Source organism: Spea bombifrons, chromosome 2 (genome assembly GCF_027358695.1).
Source record: "Spea bombifrons isolate aSpeBom1 chromosome 2, aSpeBom1.2.pri, whole genome shotgun sequence".
NCBI classification, from domain to species: domain Eukaryota; kingdom Metazoa; phylum Chordata; class Amphibia; order Anura; family Pelobatidae; genus Spea; species Spea bombifrons.
This window is the reverse complement of record NC_071088.1, coordinates 43,961,862-43,974,948: the sequence shown is the minus strand read 5'-3', so window position 1 is coordinate 43,974,948 and position 13,087 is coordinate 43,961,862. Positions and strand designations below refer to the sequence as shown.

The 13,087-nt window shown below is 41.6% G+C and overlaps 1 protein-coding gene across 1 annotated transcript in view; it reads left to right on the top strand.

The window, feature by feature from the left end:
* The window catches only part of LOC128473646 (complement decay-accelerating factor-like), a 30,581-nt gene extending 17,641 nt beyond the window's left edge, over positions 1 to 12,940 (top strand). Inside the window, exons 4-11 of the mRNA XM_053455897.1 lie at positions 4,428 to 4,619; positions 4,846 to 4,942; positions 5,560 to 5,639; positions 8,882 to 9,061; positions 10,149 to 10,328; positions 11,164 to 11,349; positions 11,480 to 11,659; positions 12,729 to 12,940. Of these exons, the coding sequence (XP_053311872.1) occupies positions 4,428 to 4,619; positions 4,846 to 4,942; positions 5,560 to 5,639; positions 8,882 to 9,061; positions 10,149 to 10,328; positions 11,164 to 11,349; positions 11,480 to 11,659; positions 12,729 to 12,940 (1,307 nt within the window). The remainder of the gene's footprint in view (positions 1 to 4,427; positions 4,620 to 4,845; positions 4,943 to 5,559; positions 5,640 to 8,881; positions 9,062 to 10,148; positions 10,329 to 11,163; positions 11,350 to 11,479; positions 11,660 to 12,728) is intronic.
* Positions 12,941 to 13,087: the final 147 nt, after the last annotated feature.

The window sequence follows — 13,087 nt, the reverse complement described above, 5'->3', positions numbered from 1 at the left end:
GCCCAGTTCGCAGTAAATGGCCCATCGATACCTTGTTAGTTCCTGAGGAGGAAAGACTTAGTCTTAACCTGGGCTCATGCATCTAAATCTTCTGGTCATCCTTGCTCTCGTCGTACTCTAGAATTAATAAGAAGACGTTTTTGGTGGCCTACTATGGTGCAGGATTGTAAAGACTTCGTGGTCTCATGTATTTCTTGTGCCACAGCTAAAAGTCTTCATGCCAAACCTGTAGGTCTGCTCCAGCCTTTGCCCGTACCTTCTCGTCCCTGGACTTGTCTAGCCATGGATTTTATTGTAGAACTCCCAGTGTCCGAGGGGAACACCGTGATATTAGTCATTGTTGATCGTTTTTCTAAAATGGCACATTTCGTTCCCCTTCCCAAATTACCCTCTGCTCCTGAACTCGTTCCTATTTTTGTTAGAGAAATAATTCGTTTGCATGGTCTCCCTCATCAAATAGTATCGGATAGAGGGGTTCAGTTTACTGCACTATTTTGGAAAACATTTTGCAAATCTTTAAACATTTCCCTAGCTTTTTCCTCTGCTTACCACCCCCAATCCAACGGGATATCTGAAAGAACCAATCAATCGCTTGAACAGTTTCTTCGTTTATTTATTAATGAGCACCAAGATAACTGGACACAACTTTTGCCATGGGTCGAATTTGCGAGGAATAATATGTGTCACGAAGCCTCTAAGTTATCCCCGTTCTTTTGTAATTATGGGTTTCACCCTGCTATGTTACCTGACACCTTTACGTTGACGCAAGTTCCAGCAGTGGACCACTATGTTGAAAAACTACCTACCCTTTGGAACTCGGTCCAACAATCCTTATCCAGGGCTGCTGAAAGGTATAAGCAACAAGCTAATAGGCATCGCAGGATGGGTCCCTCCTACTTAGTCGGGGATAGAGTGTGGTTATCCACTAGGAATTTCAAACTTAAAGTTCCGTCAATGAAATTTGCACCTCGGTATATCGGTCCGTTCCATATTGCTCGCAAAATAAATCCTGTCACATATGAATTGCTACTCCCTTCCTCTCTTAGGATGCCCCGTACCTTTCACGTCTCCTTACTTAAGCCCCTTATATGTAATAGATTCACTACTTATACCCCGCGTCCCAAAGCCATTTTTATTGATTCCCAGGAGGAATATGAAGTCCAATCCATTCTAGACTCCAAAAGAATATGTAATTTAATACATTATCTGGTGCATTGGAAGGGGTATGGTCCGGATGAGAGGTCCTGGGTTTCTTCTAGAGATCTCCGCGCTCCTGTGTTGCTTAAAAAATTCCATAGGAAATTTCCTAATAAACCTGGGAATTTTCGGCCTACGGCCGGTCCTCGAGAGGGGGGTACTGTCACGGTCCCGGCAAGCTAATGCCCGTGCGCGACGGGCACCACGAGGTGGAGACCCCCAGAGACAAGTACTTACCCGATCTCGGCACATCCATGGTTCCTGAGTAGAAGACGGGGGCGTGTCGTCACAGCATAGCTGGGGGCGTGGTCTTGATGGCAGGCTGAAGCTGCATCAGTGATGTCATCCAGTGGGCGGAGCTTAGGTCTGGCACAGGATTTGAAAATCCGGAAATCCTCCTCCCAGTTACCCTGTTGTGGTCTTGCTGTGTGCACCGTGCTGTTTAGTCTCCTGAGTATATTGACCCTTTGCTTGCCTGACGTCTCTCTTGCCTGCTGATTTTGTACCGCTACCTTCTCTGATTTGGTTTCCGATTTGGCTCGTCTGACTACCCTCTCTGGATTTTGACCACGGCTTGTATGACTACCCGATTTTGGTGCTCTGACCCAGCTTTCCTGACTACCGTTTTGGCATCACCTCCACCCTGCGGGATCCTTTACCAGATCCTTCTACGCTTTACCAATACCTTGTTGATCCAACTCCGTTCCAATATTACCTACCTCTACCTGGCCTCCTTACTGTTGGGATCCTCTAAATCCTGGGGTGCTGCCGCCGGGGGCTTCTCCTTCAGCAGTAGTACTTTGGGTAGAAAAACTTCTGCGGTAAGTGCCAGTGTGGTGGTGGTCGTGACATTACCTACACTGCTCTTACACACACCTGCCCATACACACATACCTCTCGGCTGATTTTATCTTCATCCATTCATATCATCACTTACCAGAGAATTCCTCGTGGACTGCCTTTGCTTTTATGCTGTTGTAGCTCACTTTGTGAGCCATCACCTCTTGTAAGTTGCTCCAATAAATAGGGGCTACACTTTTTTACTTGCTATACTGTGCCATGGTATCATTTCTTTTATACAGATCATTGGAAAGGACTGCGTTTTAGATTGTCCTGGATACGATTTTTTTCACATCGTTTAACCCTGCGCTTCCCTACCTGTATACATTACTATCCTACGCCTGTCCATACATTTATACACTGCCCTCACACACCCCTGCCTTTACACACACATACACTTACACACACCAGCTTACAAACACACAAATACCTATACTGCCCATACACGCCAGCTTACAAACACATGCATATATATGTATACATACACAGCCCTTACACCCCTTTCTCCTCTTCTCTTACCTTTCTCATCTTCTATTTTTTTTATTCAGTTGTAGGAGCTCGAGGTCTGTCACTTCAGACCTCTTCTTTAGTTCTCCATGATCACTATGCGCCGGCTATTGATGCAGAGCATGGAGATGACATCATATCCCGGCGCTTGGCATCAGTTGCTGCCGCGTAGTGATTAGGGAGCACAGAAGCCCAGGTCAGACGTGACAGACCCTGCACTCCCTAATGTGCAGGGGCAAGGAGGCAGGCTGCCCTAAATCTAATTAAAACTGCCGGCCACACACTAAAGTGGCCGATGCGGCCACATTACCGCCAGGGTCATCTTAAATGCGGGAAAAAAGCCCGCAGCAACCGTGTCCCCGCAGGGGTCACAGCACCCGCGATCACTTCTTCAGGGGCCTGCAACTTACCTGTGCGTTGGTAGCACACGTTGCGTGAGCAACATCTCTTGTTCTGCCCAGGACAAGCAGGACCCCAGTGGAGTCACGTGATTTTACGTCACATGACTCCACTCCTTTCCTGTTTCCCTGGGCTGTACAAGAGAAGAGGGAAGTGGCACCAAGATCTGCAGTTCAGGTAAGGGGGGGTGAATGAATGAGTATGCAAGATTGATGGAATGAATGCTTATCTGTGAATGAGTAACTGAAGAAATGAATATTTGTGTGATTGCATGGATGTGTAAGTGGGTAGAGGCTTTTTGAGGCTAGGATGCCACAGGCATGTTGTTTGGGAGCAAAGGTGGCAAGTCCTATGCTTCCAGTCTGGGTGTTGTGCAGATCCTGTAAATGCAATCAGGGTTCCAGGGCTGACATGATACTAAAGGGGGAGCATTAATTCACAAGGGGGTGCTGGCTGGGGGCACTAATTCACCATAAATCAATACTAAAGGGGTTAGGGTGGTGGGATAAATATACAATGTGGGGCTAGCTGGGGGCAATACACAAGGGTGTGGGGCATTCGGGTGACCACATCGACCATGTTTTCCAGGACACGCATAACTTTTACATATTGCTGACTAGCCCAGATAAAATGCTGCCCTGCAGAATGAGGGATGTATAGACTCATGGAAGGAACAAACTAGTCGGATATACATTCCTCATACAGCAAGGCAGCATTTTATCTATGCTGGGGGCATCAATACACAAGGGGGGGCTGGGGCCATTACATAAATCAATACTAAAGCGATGGACAGGCTGGGGGCATAAATACACATAGTGCTGGCTTAGTACGGTCTGTGTGACAGAGCCTGTCCTGGTGTGTGTCTGTGTGGCAGAGCCTGTCCTGGTGTGTGTTTGGGTGTCGGTGTGGCAGAGCCTGTCCTGGTGTGTGTGTGTGTCGGTGTGGCAGAGCCTGTCCTGGTGTGTGTACTCGGTTATCTGGTTCCTGGCACTTTACTTACTGTAGGAATAAATAGAACAGTTTTTTTTATTTATTTTATTTAAAAAAAGTAATGGTTTTGTGTTATTTACTCTTTCAATCTGCATATTTTTATTGGAAGGATTAGTGACACTAAATTGTGGCTAAAGTCGTCTCTTGTGTGATGGGTTTTTTTGGGGGTTTTTTTTTCACCACAGGGTCCCCAGAACACAGGGCGTTTGGGCAACTGCCTAGTGTGCCCATATGTTTAGATGAGGGTTCCAAATTTGGTGGGGCCAAAAGGAGGGGCAAGGAATGATCTAGTGGGGGATAAATTCTATATTTCTGTTAATGCTGTTAATTTGTATATTATTAAATGATATGCATACCTTCTCCTTTGCTAAAATGTATTGCTGCACCCTTTAAACAGTGTATGTTTCCTGTTTTCATAATTAGGAGATTATTTAGCTAATCGCTTCAAACTAACAAGCCTTTCAATCAATGTTGTTTTTTTTTTTTTTCTATAGGTGCTTGTGAGCCCCCACCTAGACTTCAATATGGGGAGCTACAACAGATATATGTCCTTATGAACATCTTTCGCAGTGGTCTTAAAGTGTCTTATAAGTGTAGACCTGGTTACACTCGTGTTCCTGGCACCTCAAGTTCTGTTACTTGCATGGACGACTTTACATGGTCTACTCCTGCAGAGTTCTGCAAGCGTAAGAACTTTATTATTTTGTTGTTGTTGCATTAATAAAATACCTACTTGGGAAGGTGTCTCTTCCATTTTTTTTTTCATGTGTTGATCAATGTGGGCAGATATCAATGCTAAGAATCTTGGCATCCTTTTGGCTGACTATTGTCTTTTATGATTCCTTATACAAGAATCACTCACACCAACTCTCTACAAATGGTGATGTATAACAGACTTTTTTTCTTTTGCAGTAAGGAGTTGTGGTAATCCTGGAGACATTGATAATGGAGAACTGGAGGCCACAGATTTTTTGTTTGGCTCTAGAGTAACTTATAGATGTAATGAAGGGTGAGTTTTACACACATGTGCTTACTTGTGGTAAATGGTCATTATAAAACATCAATATCATCCCTTTTTTTACATATTTTCCTCACAAAATTAGGTAAAGTGATGGAACATCCCCTACAAGTTTATCAATTCAGGTGTCCTGATTTCAGGAATACCTAATTTATATAGAATTTCCCAGCACTTATAGGGAACATACTACAAGGTGTACATTATTCTTTACAAAGCCGTAAAATTTTTACATTAGGTGTGAAAGGATTGCAACATGGTTTCTCACTCTCCTCCCTGGGATCTGCCTGCACCGATCACACTGTGATCTCCATGCAAGTCCCCATAGATCTCACTATCTTCCTCATCTTCATTGTTGTTAGTGGCGTCTGCTTTTTCTTCATATATCGCATCATCCTCTGTTCCATCCATCGCATTAGTGATGCCACACTCTAAAAACAAAGGACATACCCAGCCACACTTGCTTACTTACTCGCTTTGGAACCTAAAGTACTTGGCTAGTCCATATCCCCTTGGTGTATATACAGTGTATGATTTTTTTTAACATGCCAGGTAGTAAGTACAGTTAGGCCATTTGCTAAGCCAATGTTTGCTGTTCCTTATGTCATTAGGTATAGGATGATCTCAAGAAGGAACTATAGAGATTGTGAAGCAGATGGATCATGGAGTAATATTGCTCCCCAATGTGAAGGTAAGACATTTATTTGTAGACCACCAGCAGATTCTGAATTGTTACTATAGTAGGGGGCAGTAAAAAAAAAAATAACATTTAATATCGATAGTATAAATTTGCCCAGGTTACTACTCTCCAAAACTTATTGGCTTTGCAAATTTACAAACTATTAGAAAGATCACTTCTCCAGTGAGCATTAATTTTGCAGAATACAACACCAACTCAATGTGGTTGTCATTGCTTTTTTGCTTTCCCTTCTACACAGATCAGCCATAACATTATGTCCACTGGCAGGTGAAAGGAATAGCACTGATAATCCTGTTATCATGGCCTCTGTCAGTGGGTGGGGATATATTAAGCAGCAAGTGAACATCAAAGTTGATGTGTTAGAAGCAGGAAATATTGGCAGATGTAAGTATCTGAGTGACTTTGACGAGGGCCAAATTGTGATGGCTCGATGACTAGGTCAAAGCATCTCCAAAACTACAGCTCTTGTGTCTCCAGTGGTCAGTATCAAAAGTGGTCCAAGGAAGGAATAGCGGTGAACCAGCGAGAGGGCCATGGGCAGCCAAGGCTTATTGATGCATGTAGGGGGTGAAGGGTGTCCTGTGTGGTCAAATCTAACAGACGAGCTAGTGTAGCTCAAATTACTGAATCTGTTAATACTGATTCTGATAGAAAAGTTTCAAAACTCACAATGCATCACGTTGTTGCATATGGGGCCGCATAGTTGCAGACCAGTCAAGGTGCCCATGCTGACCCCTGTCCACTGCCGAAAGTGCCTACAATGGGCATGTGAGCATAAGAACTGGTTCACAAGCAATGGAAGAAGGTGGCCTGGTCTGATGAATCGCATTTTCTTTTACATGACATGGATGGCCGGGTGTGTATGCATTGCTTACCTGGAGAACATATGGCACCAGGATGCATCCTTGGTGGCCCCACCTCGCAACTTACAGGACTTAAAGCAGGGCTCAACAAATCCCAGGTCGCCATGGCGCCTAGGTGTTTGTCAGCCTGTTAAATCCCCCCAAAATGCCCCCACATCGCCACGATCGTGGTAATCGCGCGTCTGGGCAGACCAGCACAGCCACCCCGAGCCCGCGATCACTCCCACGGAGTGATTCTGTAGGCTGAAATGCGATTGCCGGCAAATCAGCAATTGCGTTTTCAGCTGCCACAGACAGCTTCAGGGAAGGGGGTTGTGTGTTGATTGGGTCCCCACACTTGTGACACAACACCCCCCTGCTGCCTGATCGCTCCATGAGAGCGAAAGTGCAGCGTTAACCCCTTCAATGCCACATTTTAGGGGTTAATTCCTGTTTTTGTACGGGGCTCTGCTGCTGGTGGTCTGCCTGGAAGCCCAGGCAGACCAGCAACAGCAAAAACGAGCCTCCATAAGCCCTTTGATGACTCCTGTAGGCATGGAAGCCTACAGCAGTCATGAAAGACTCCTCCCTGCAATGGCTGCTCTATAGAACAGCAATTGCGTCCCAGCTGCCAGAGGCAGCTTCAGGGACAGGGGTGAGGGTTCTTCTGGAGACCAGCCCCAACCCTCCCCTGCTGCCTGATCGCTCCATGAGAGCGACAGTGCAGCGTTAACCCCTTCAATGCCACAATTGTGTATGACACATTCGTGGCATTGCAGGGGTTAACATTTGTCCCTGCAAGCTTGTGGGGACTAAATATCAGTCAATGATGTGCTCCAATGGAACACCAGCATTGAAAGAGTTAAAAAAAATCAAAAAAATATTAAAAACAAAAAACAGCACTGACCACTCCTGACCAACTGTTAGTTTAAAAGAAATCCTGGCTCCTAACTTTTTTAGCTGGTGCCTAGATTCACAACAAATTTGTCAAGCCCTGACTTAAAGGATCTGCTGCTAAAGTCAGATACCACAGCATACCTTCAGAGGTCTTGTGGTATCCATGCCTTGACGGGTCAGGGCTGTTTTGGTGGCAAAAGGGGGACCTACACAGTATTAGGCAGATGGTCATAATGTTATGGCTTATCCCTTACGAAAAATTACTGCAGGTTTTTTCTGAAGTAATACCGCAGTTTTGTGGACATGAAAAAACTGCAATACAGCACTTTTACTGCACATTTACTGCAGTTTTACTGCATTTGTACTTCACTGTACTGCAGTTTTACTGCAGTTATTTTTGTAAGGAAGTACAAATGCAATAAAGCTGCAGTACATTGAATTACAACTGTAGGTTTGCAATATAATGACGTAAAAGTGCAGTATTGCAGTTTTTTCATGTCCAAAAAACTGCAGTAATTTTTCGTAAGGGATCGGTGTGTATATAAACACTGATAAATCCATATCCCAGCCCTCCCAAGTCTCACAGACCTGCAGGGACTCGGAGGAAGAAGCAGATCTGTGCAGACAGAAGCAGCACTGGTGGCAGGCAATGTCATTGGGTATTGGTAAGTTTAAAAAAGCAGTTGATGGATTTCTGTAGTACATATGACTTTAAAATGGCTTGTGTTTTGAAACCATGTACACACCTGACAGCACCGATTTAAAAAAAAAATAAAAAAAAATAATAATAATAATAATAAAAATATATATTACCCTTAAGTGTGTGTGTGTGTGTATATATGCGTGTATGTATATATGTATAAATGTCTGTTAAATTTTACCATTTTCTGTGCCAATCACATGCATGGCACTTCGCTGGCAAAAAAGGCCTAGGATGATAACCACATGCCATTGCTCTTTAGGTCTCCCTCAAAAACCTCTGTGTGTGTATACTTGTATGGATACATACAAGGGGCATTTGAAAACTTTCCGTGTGTGTATATGTATATGTGTATATGTGTGTGTGTGTATATATATATATATATATATATATATATATAATGTATTATAGATTCGTATGTGTGTTAAATAAATATTGTGTTATGTGTATGACTATGGATAGTAGCAACAGCACTATTTTGTCTGGAGAAAATATATCCTTACTTTGGGTGCACTCAGAGGCAATTTAGCGTTAAAGAAAAACACAGCACAAATACAAAACCTTCTTTGGCCATATAGTGTAAATAGCAATGGTCCAGAAGAAGTTAAGCCACTCACTTTCGTAGTATGATTGAATAATGTTATAAGAAGTGTGACCAGTGGTGCTGATCAGACACGCATCATATATGTGTTCTATAACCCCAGAATAGTATGGATTTTTTTAAAAAAATTAGTTACACATTTATTTGGCTTGATTTACAAATTTTTATATATCTTCTTTTTTTATCCCACTAGCACAAATTTGTACGCCCCCTGAACAACTTATCAATGGAAGCTTTAATCCATACAAAGATGAGTACAGGTACCAGGAAGCTGTGACATTTTCATGCAACAAAGGTTTAACTCTTTTTGGTGAATCTTCTATATTCTGTAGTGCTAACGGGACCTGGAGTTCTCCTACGCCTACCTGCAAAGGTTAGAGCAACAATATTTTGTTTGTTTGGTTTCTGGTAATGAAAATTATGTTTTTGTTCAGTTTATTATTTTATTGGGTTTGATTTATAAAGGCCAGTGATTTTGTTGGCCAATCTTTGCTGTGCAGTCTGAATCAGGGGTATAGACCCCTAAGAATGAAACCCTAAGCATGATTACATTGGCTAAAATTTTTGGGCTGTGCTTATTGCAACGGATACTTGTGTTGTAAGCGATTGTACCACGAATACATATTAGGAAGCAGATTTGTACTGTTGATGACCGCAATTAAAAAGAGAGACCTGCATATACTACAGTTTAAATCTTTGGGGTCACTTAGAAATGTTCTTGTTCTTCTTGAAAGAACAGTACATTTTGTCCATTAAAATAACATCAAATGGATGAGAAATACAGTGTAGGGATCGTCAATGTTGGAAATGACTATTGTAGCTTAAAACGGCTGATTTTTCATGGAATATCTTTATGGTGTACAGAGGTCTTTTATCAGCAACCATGACTCCTGAGTTCCAATGGCACGTTGTGTTTGCTAATTTAAGTTTACATTTAAAAGGCCAGTTGTGCTAAGTGACCCATATAGCACTATTGTTCTATCAGCAGCCCCGGCCTTGGTTTGTTTCTAACAGCTTTCCAGCTGTAGGTCTTCATTTGTGTTTAAACAGGGCAAAGGATCTCACAGGTTTTAGTTCAGCAATCATTTGTGATCGATGCATATAATAGCTTAGCGGTTACCTAATTGAGAAGTCTGCACACACGTTCTTCAGTCAAGGTCCACAGTCTAATACATGGGACAGCGAGTTGCAAAAGTGCCATAGCATACTAACATATAAATTATGATCTAGGAGTTCTACAGTAGTGAACTGCACAATTGAGTATAAGGGAGAAGCAACAGTTGCGCTCCGACTACCTGTATATAGTCTCTCCTACGGTATACATGTTGCAGTTGTAAATGGTATTTGACATTTTATAGGGTTTCCAAAACTGTTTAGCAACCTTTTCATCTTTTTCTTTTTAAGAATGTAGTGTGCCTTCTTTTTTGTGAGCAGTTTTGTATATTCTGTTTTTCCCGTAGTGGTAAGTTGCCAGGATCCTTTGGTCCCTAGCTCGATAAGGTTGTCTGGATTCGTAGGACCATACACACTGAATTCTGCTGTGAGATTTGAGTGTGTTGAGAATTTGCTTATGAATGGATCTGACTCTGTCGTATGCAATATTCACAGTCAATGGGAGCCTCCATTACCCGAGTGCCTGAGTAAGTATTTATATGCTCAAATGTACGATCTTTAATTTTTCTTGTTTTGTTTTACGGGGCCTTGCAAAGCCATGACTTGTAAAGCCAGCCACCAGATAAACTGTTACCAATAAGCTAACATTGAGATACAGATTAGCATTTAATAGCATTTAAAATACAGAAATCCTATATTGTCATTTGTATTAACTGAATCTTGTCTGTGTCTTACCTTCAATGGTTCGGGTTATTTAATGTATGCCTCCGCAGACAGGGCATAACATAACATGATCTAAAAAAATTTATTGGTGATTAAAAGAAAAACAAAAAACGGTCAGTGTATGTTGGTCATTCAAAGAAGTTGGCAGATTACTTCCATCTGGCCTATAGGTGTCAATAATGAAACCACACAGCTTTATTCTTCCAACTATTGGTATCCAATGTGCTCCAAATTACCTAACAAAGTGGCCCCTGACATATCTGGAGGGCTATTTCCTAGAGCCAACACCATTTCCCTGAAAGTCATTCATTCACACACACACCTATACTTCACAGGATCTCATCGAAAATGTTTGTTTGTGTAAAGTGCCCTTTGCTCTCTTCCCTGACGTACCTTTTCAAAGAGAGGAGAAAAGGGCTTGGTGTTCTGTAGGGCTGTCCTCGGAACTCATCACCCGTGCATACGATTCCAAGGTAGAAAGACAGTGCAGGTTTTGTATTGTATTATTTACAGCCTCATGTAATTTTGAATATTGGGAATATTTCCTAACGTTGCATATACTGGCACAGACACTTCCAGCTTCTTGATTATCACCTTGTATACAGCAGTAAGCAAGTACTCCATGCTATTCTTCCTCAGATGGCTGCAGTTCACCTCCTGATGTTAAGAGTGGGTCGCTTAAACCAGATTATGCGGCTCAGAACATCTTCCGTAAAGATGCAACAATAGAATACTCATGCCTGCCTGGATTTACTGCGGAGTCTGGAATTACTAGGACCTGTATGGGTCAACGCTCTTGGTCTGACCCTAGCTCATCGTGTTCAGGTAAGCCTGAATTATTTTTACAGGCCCCCTAAAAAAACAGTAGTTGGGACTATATCACCATATAAAAGTGTTTGTATGTATATGTATACTGTACATATCTGTATCTATAAATATACATATCTTTATTTAGCAATTACCTGCCCAAACATTGGTGTAATTGCTGGTGGATCATACATGCCACAAAAGGACAAATACGAGTATCAGGACACTGTGACGTTCACGTGCAACCATGGCTTCAAACGTTCTGGAGTGGAGTCTGCCCAGTGCACAATTAATGGAGTGTGGACATCTAACTTTCCTGAGTGCAGAGGTTTGTACCAAAATCAATTATTAAATATGTAATTTATAAATAATTGAAATGATATATATATATATATATATATATATATATATATACACACACACATACACAATCTGTAATAGATCACCGCACTCATATCAAATAGGTTATAAACTCTCAGAACTTTAGTTTTATAAGGCTACTTTAAAACACCTTTCTAAGATAACAAAATTGGAGGAGATTTAGTCACATCATGCCCACCACTGCTTTTCTCTGATTGTTTTCTTGGCTTGTTTAACCCCATGTCATGTCAGGCATGTCAATTGTCGTTAAGCGGATGGATTTTCATGACGTTGTTGTCAAAGGGGTTAAACATTTTATGAAAACATTCTACCGGTATTTTTCAGATATATTTTTCACATAACCTTTTTGTTTCCGATTTGCACTGGGTATGGTCGTCAATGACTTTGAAACCGTGTTCTGCTAAATTCCGTAAATTACATTCTGCTGTGCATGTATTCGGAAAATATCGAAACATAGATAAGAATAATTCAGCCCATCTACTCTCGCTTTCTTTCCTGATGTAAAGAGTAAGACCTTAATCAGTCCTTGGTCTCTGCTGCGAGCCAGGCTTTTTCCAAGCTTGAGATATTTTAATCTTTTCTTATAATTTTTAACCCTGCAAATCATTCACCATTTTAGAATGTGACAAGTTATAGAAAGATAATTGGCTATGTGAGGAACAGATACCCTTTCATAGGACCAAAACTAAAGTGGTGGGATATACTTTTTTTTTTTAATCCCTAAATCCCCCAGATAATCTTTTCCTCGAAACAAGCAAAACAAAAAAAACATTTACAACACTAAATCTAGTAATTGAGCAAAATCAAACTGTGTATTGGGACAGGCCCTCACAAGTAGCACAAGAGAATAATCCTAATAATCTCAACGTTTTTGTGTAATACACCAGTTAGCCAAAAAAAGGAACATCTTTACGAAATGATTGTTTTCTTTCAACAGCTAACACCAATGAGTTGCTAGTAAAATTTTCTGTAAATTATTGTCACAAGGTCCGTATCTTTTTTTTTTTTCCCTTCAGCAATAACTTGTACATCACCTCCTAATATCACCGATGGATCGTATGTACCACAAAAACATACATATGAATACCATAACACAGTGGAGTACGCATGCAACCCCGGACACATACTGTTTGGAGAAAAGACTGTGCAGTGCGTAAATGATGGAACCTGGAGTCGTAATCCCCCAAAGTGTAAAGGTGTGTATCATAATTATTTATTGTTCGTATAAGAAAGGGCAATACATACAGCATAATTAATTTAAAAAATGCTTATTAAATAACTTTGTAAGTACATTATATGTATTCTTTACCTTTTTAATACATTTGTTAGATAAAAAGTGCATACCCAATGAAAATGCTGGTCAGAAAGAGCTCCT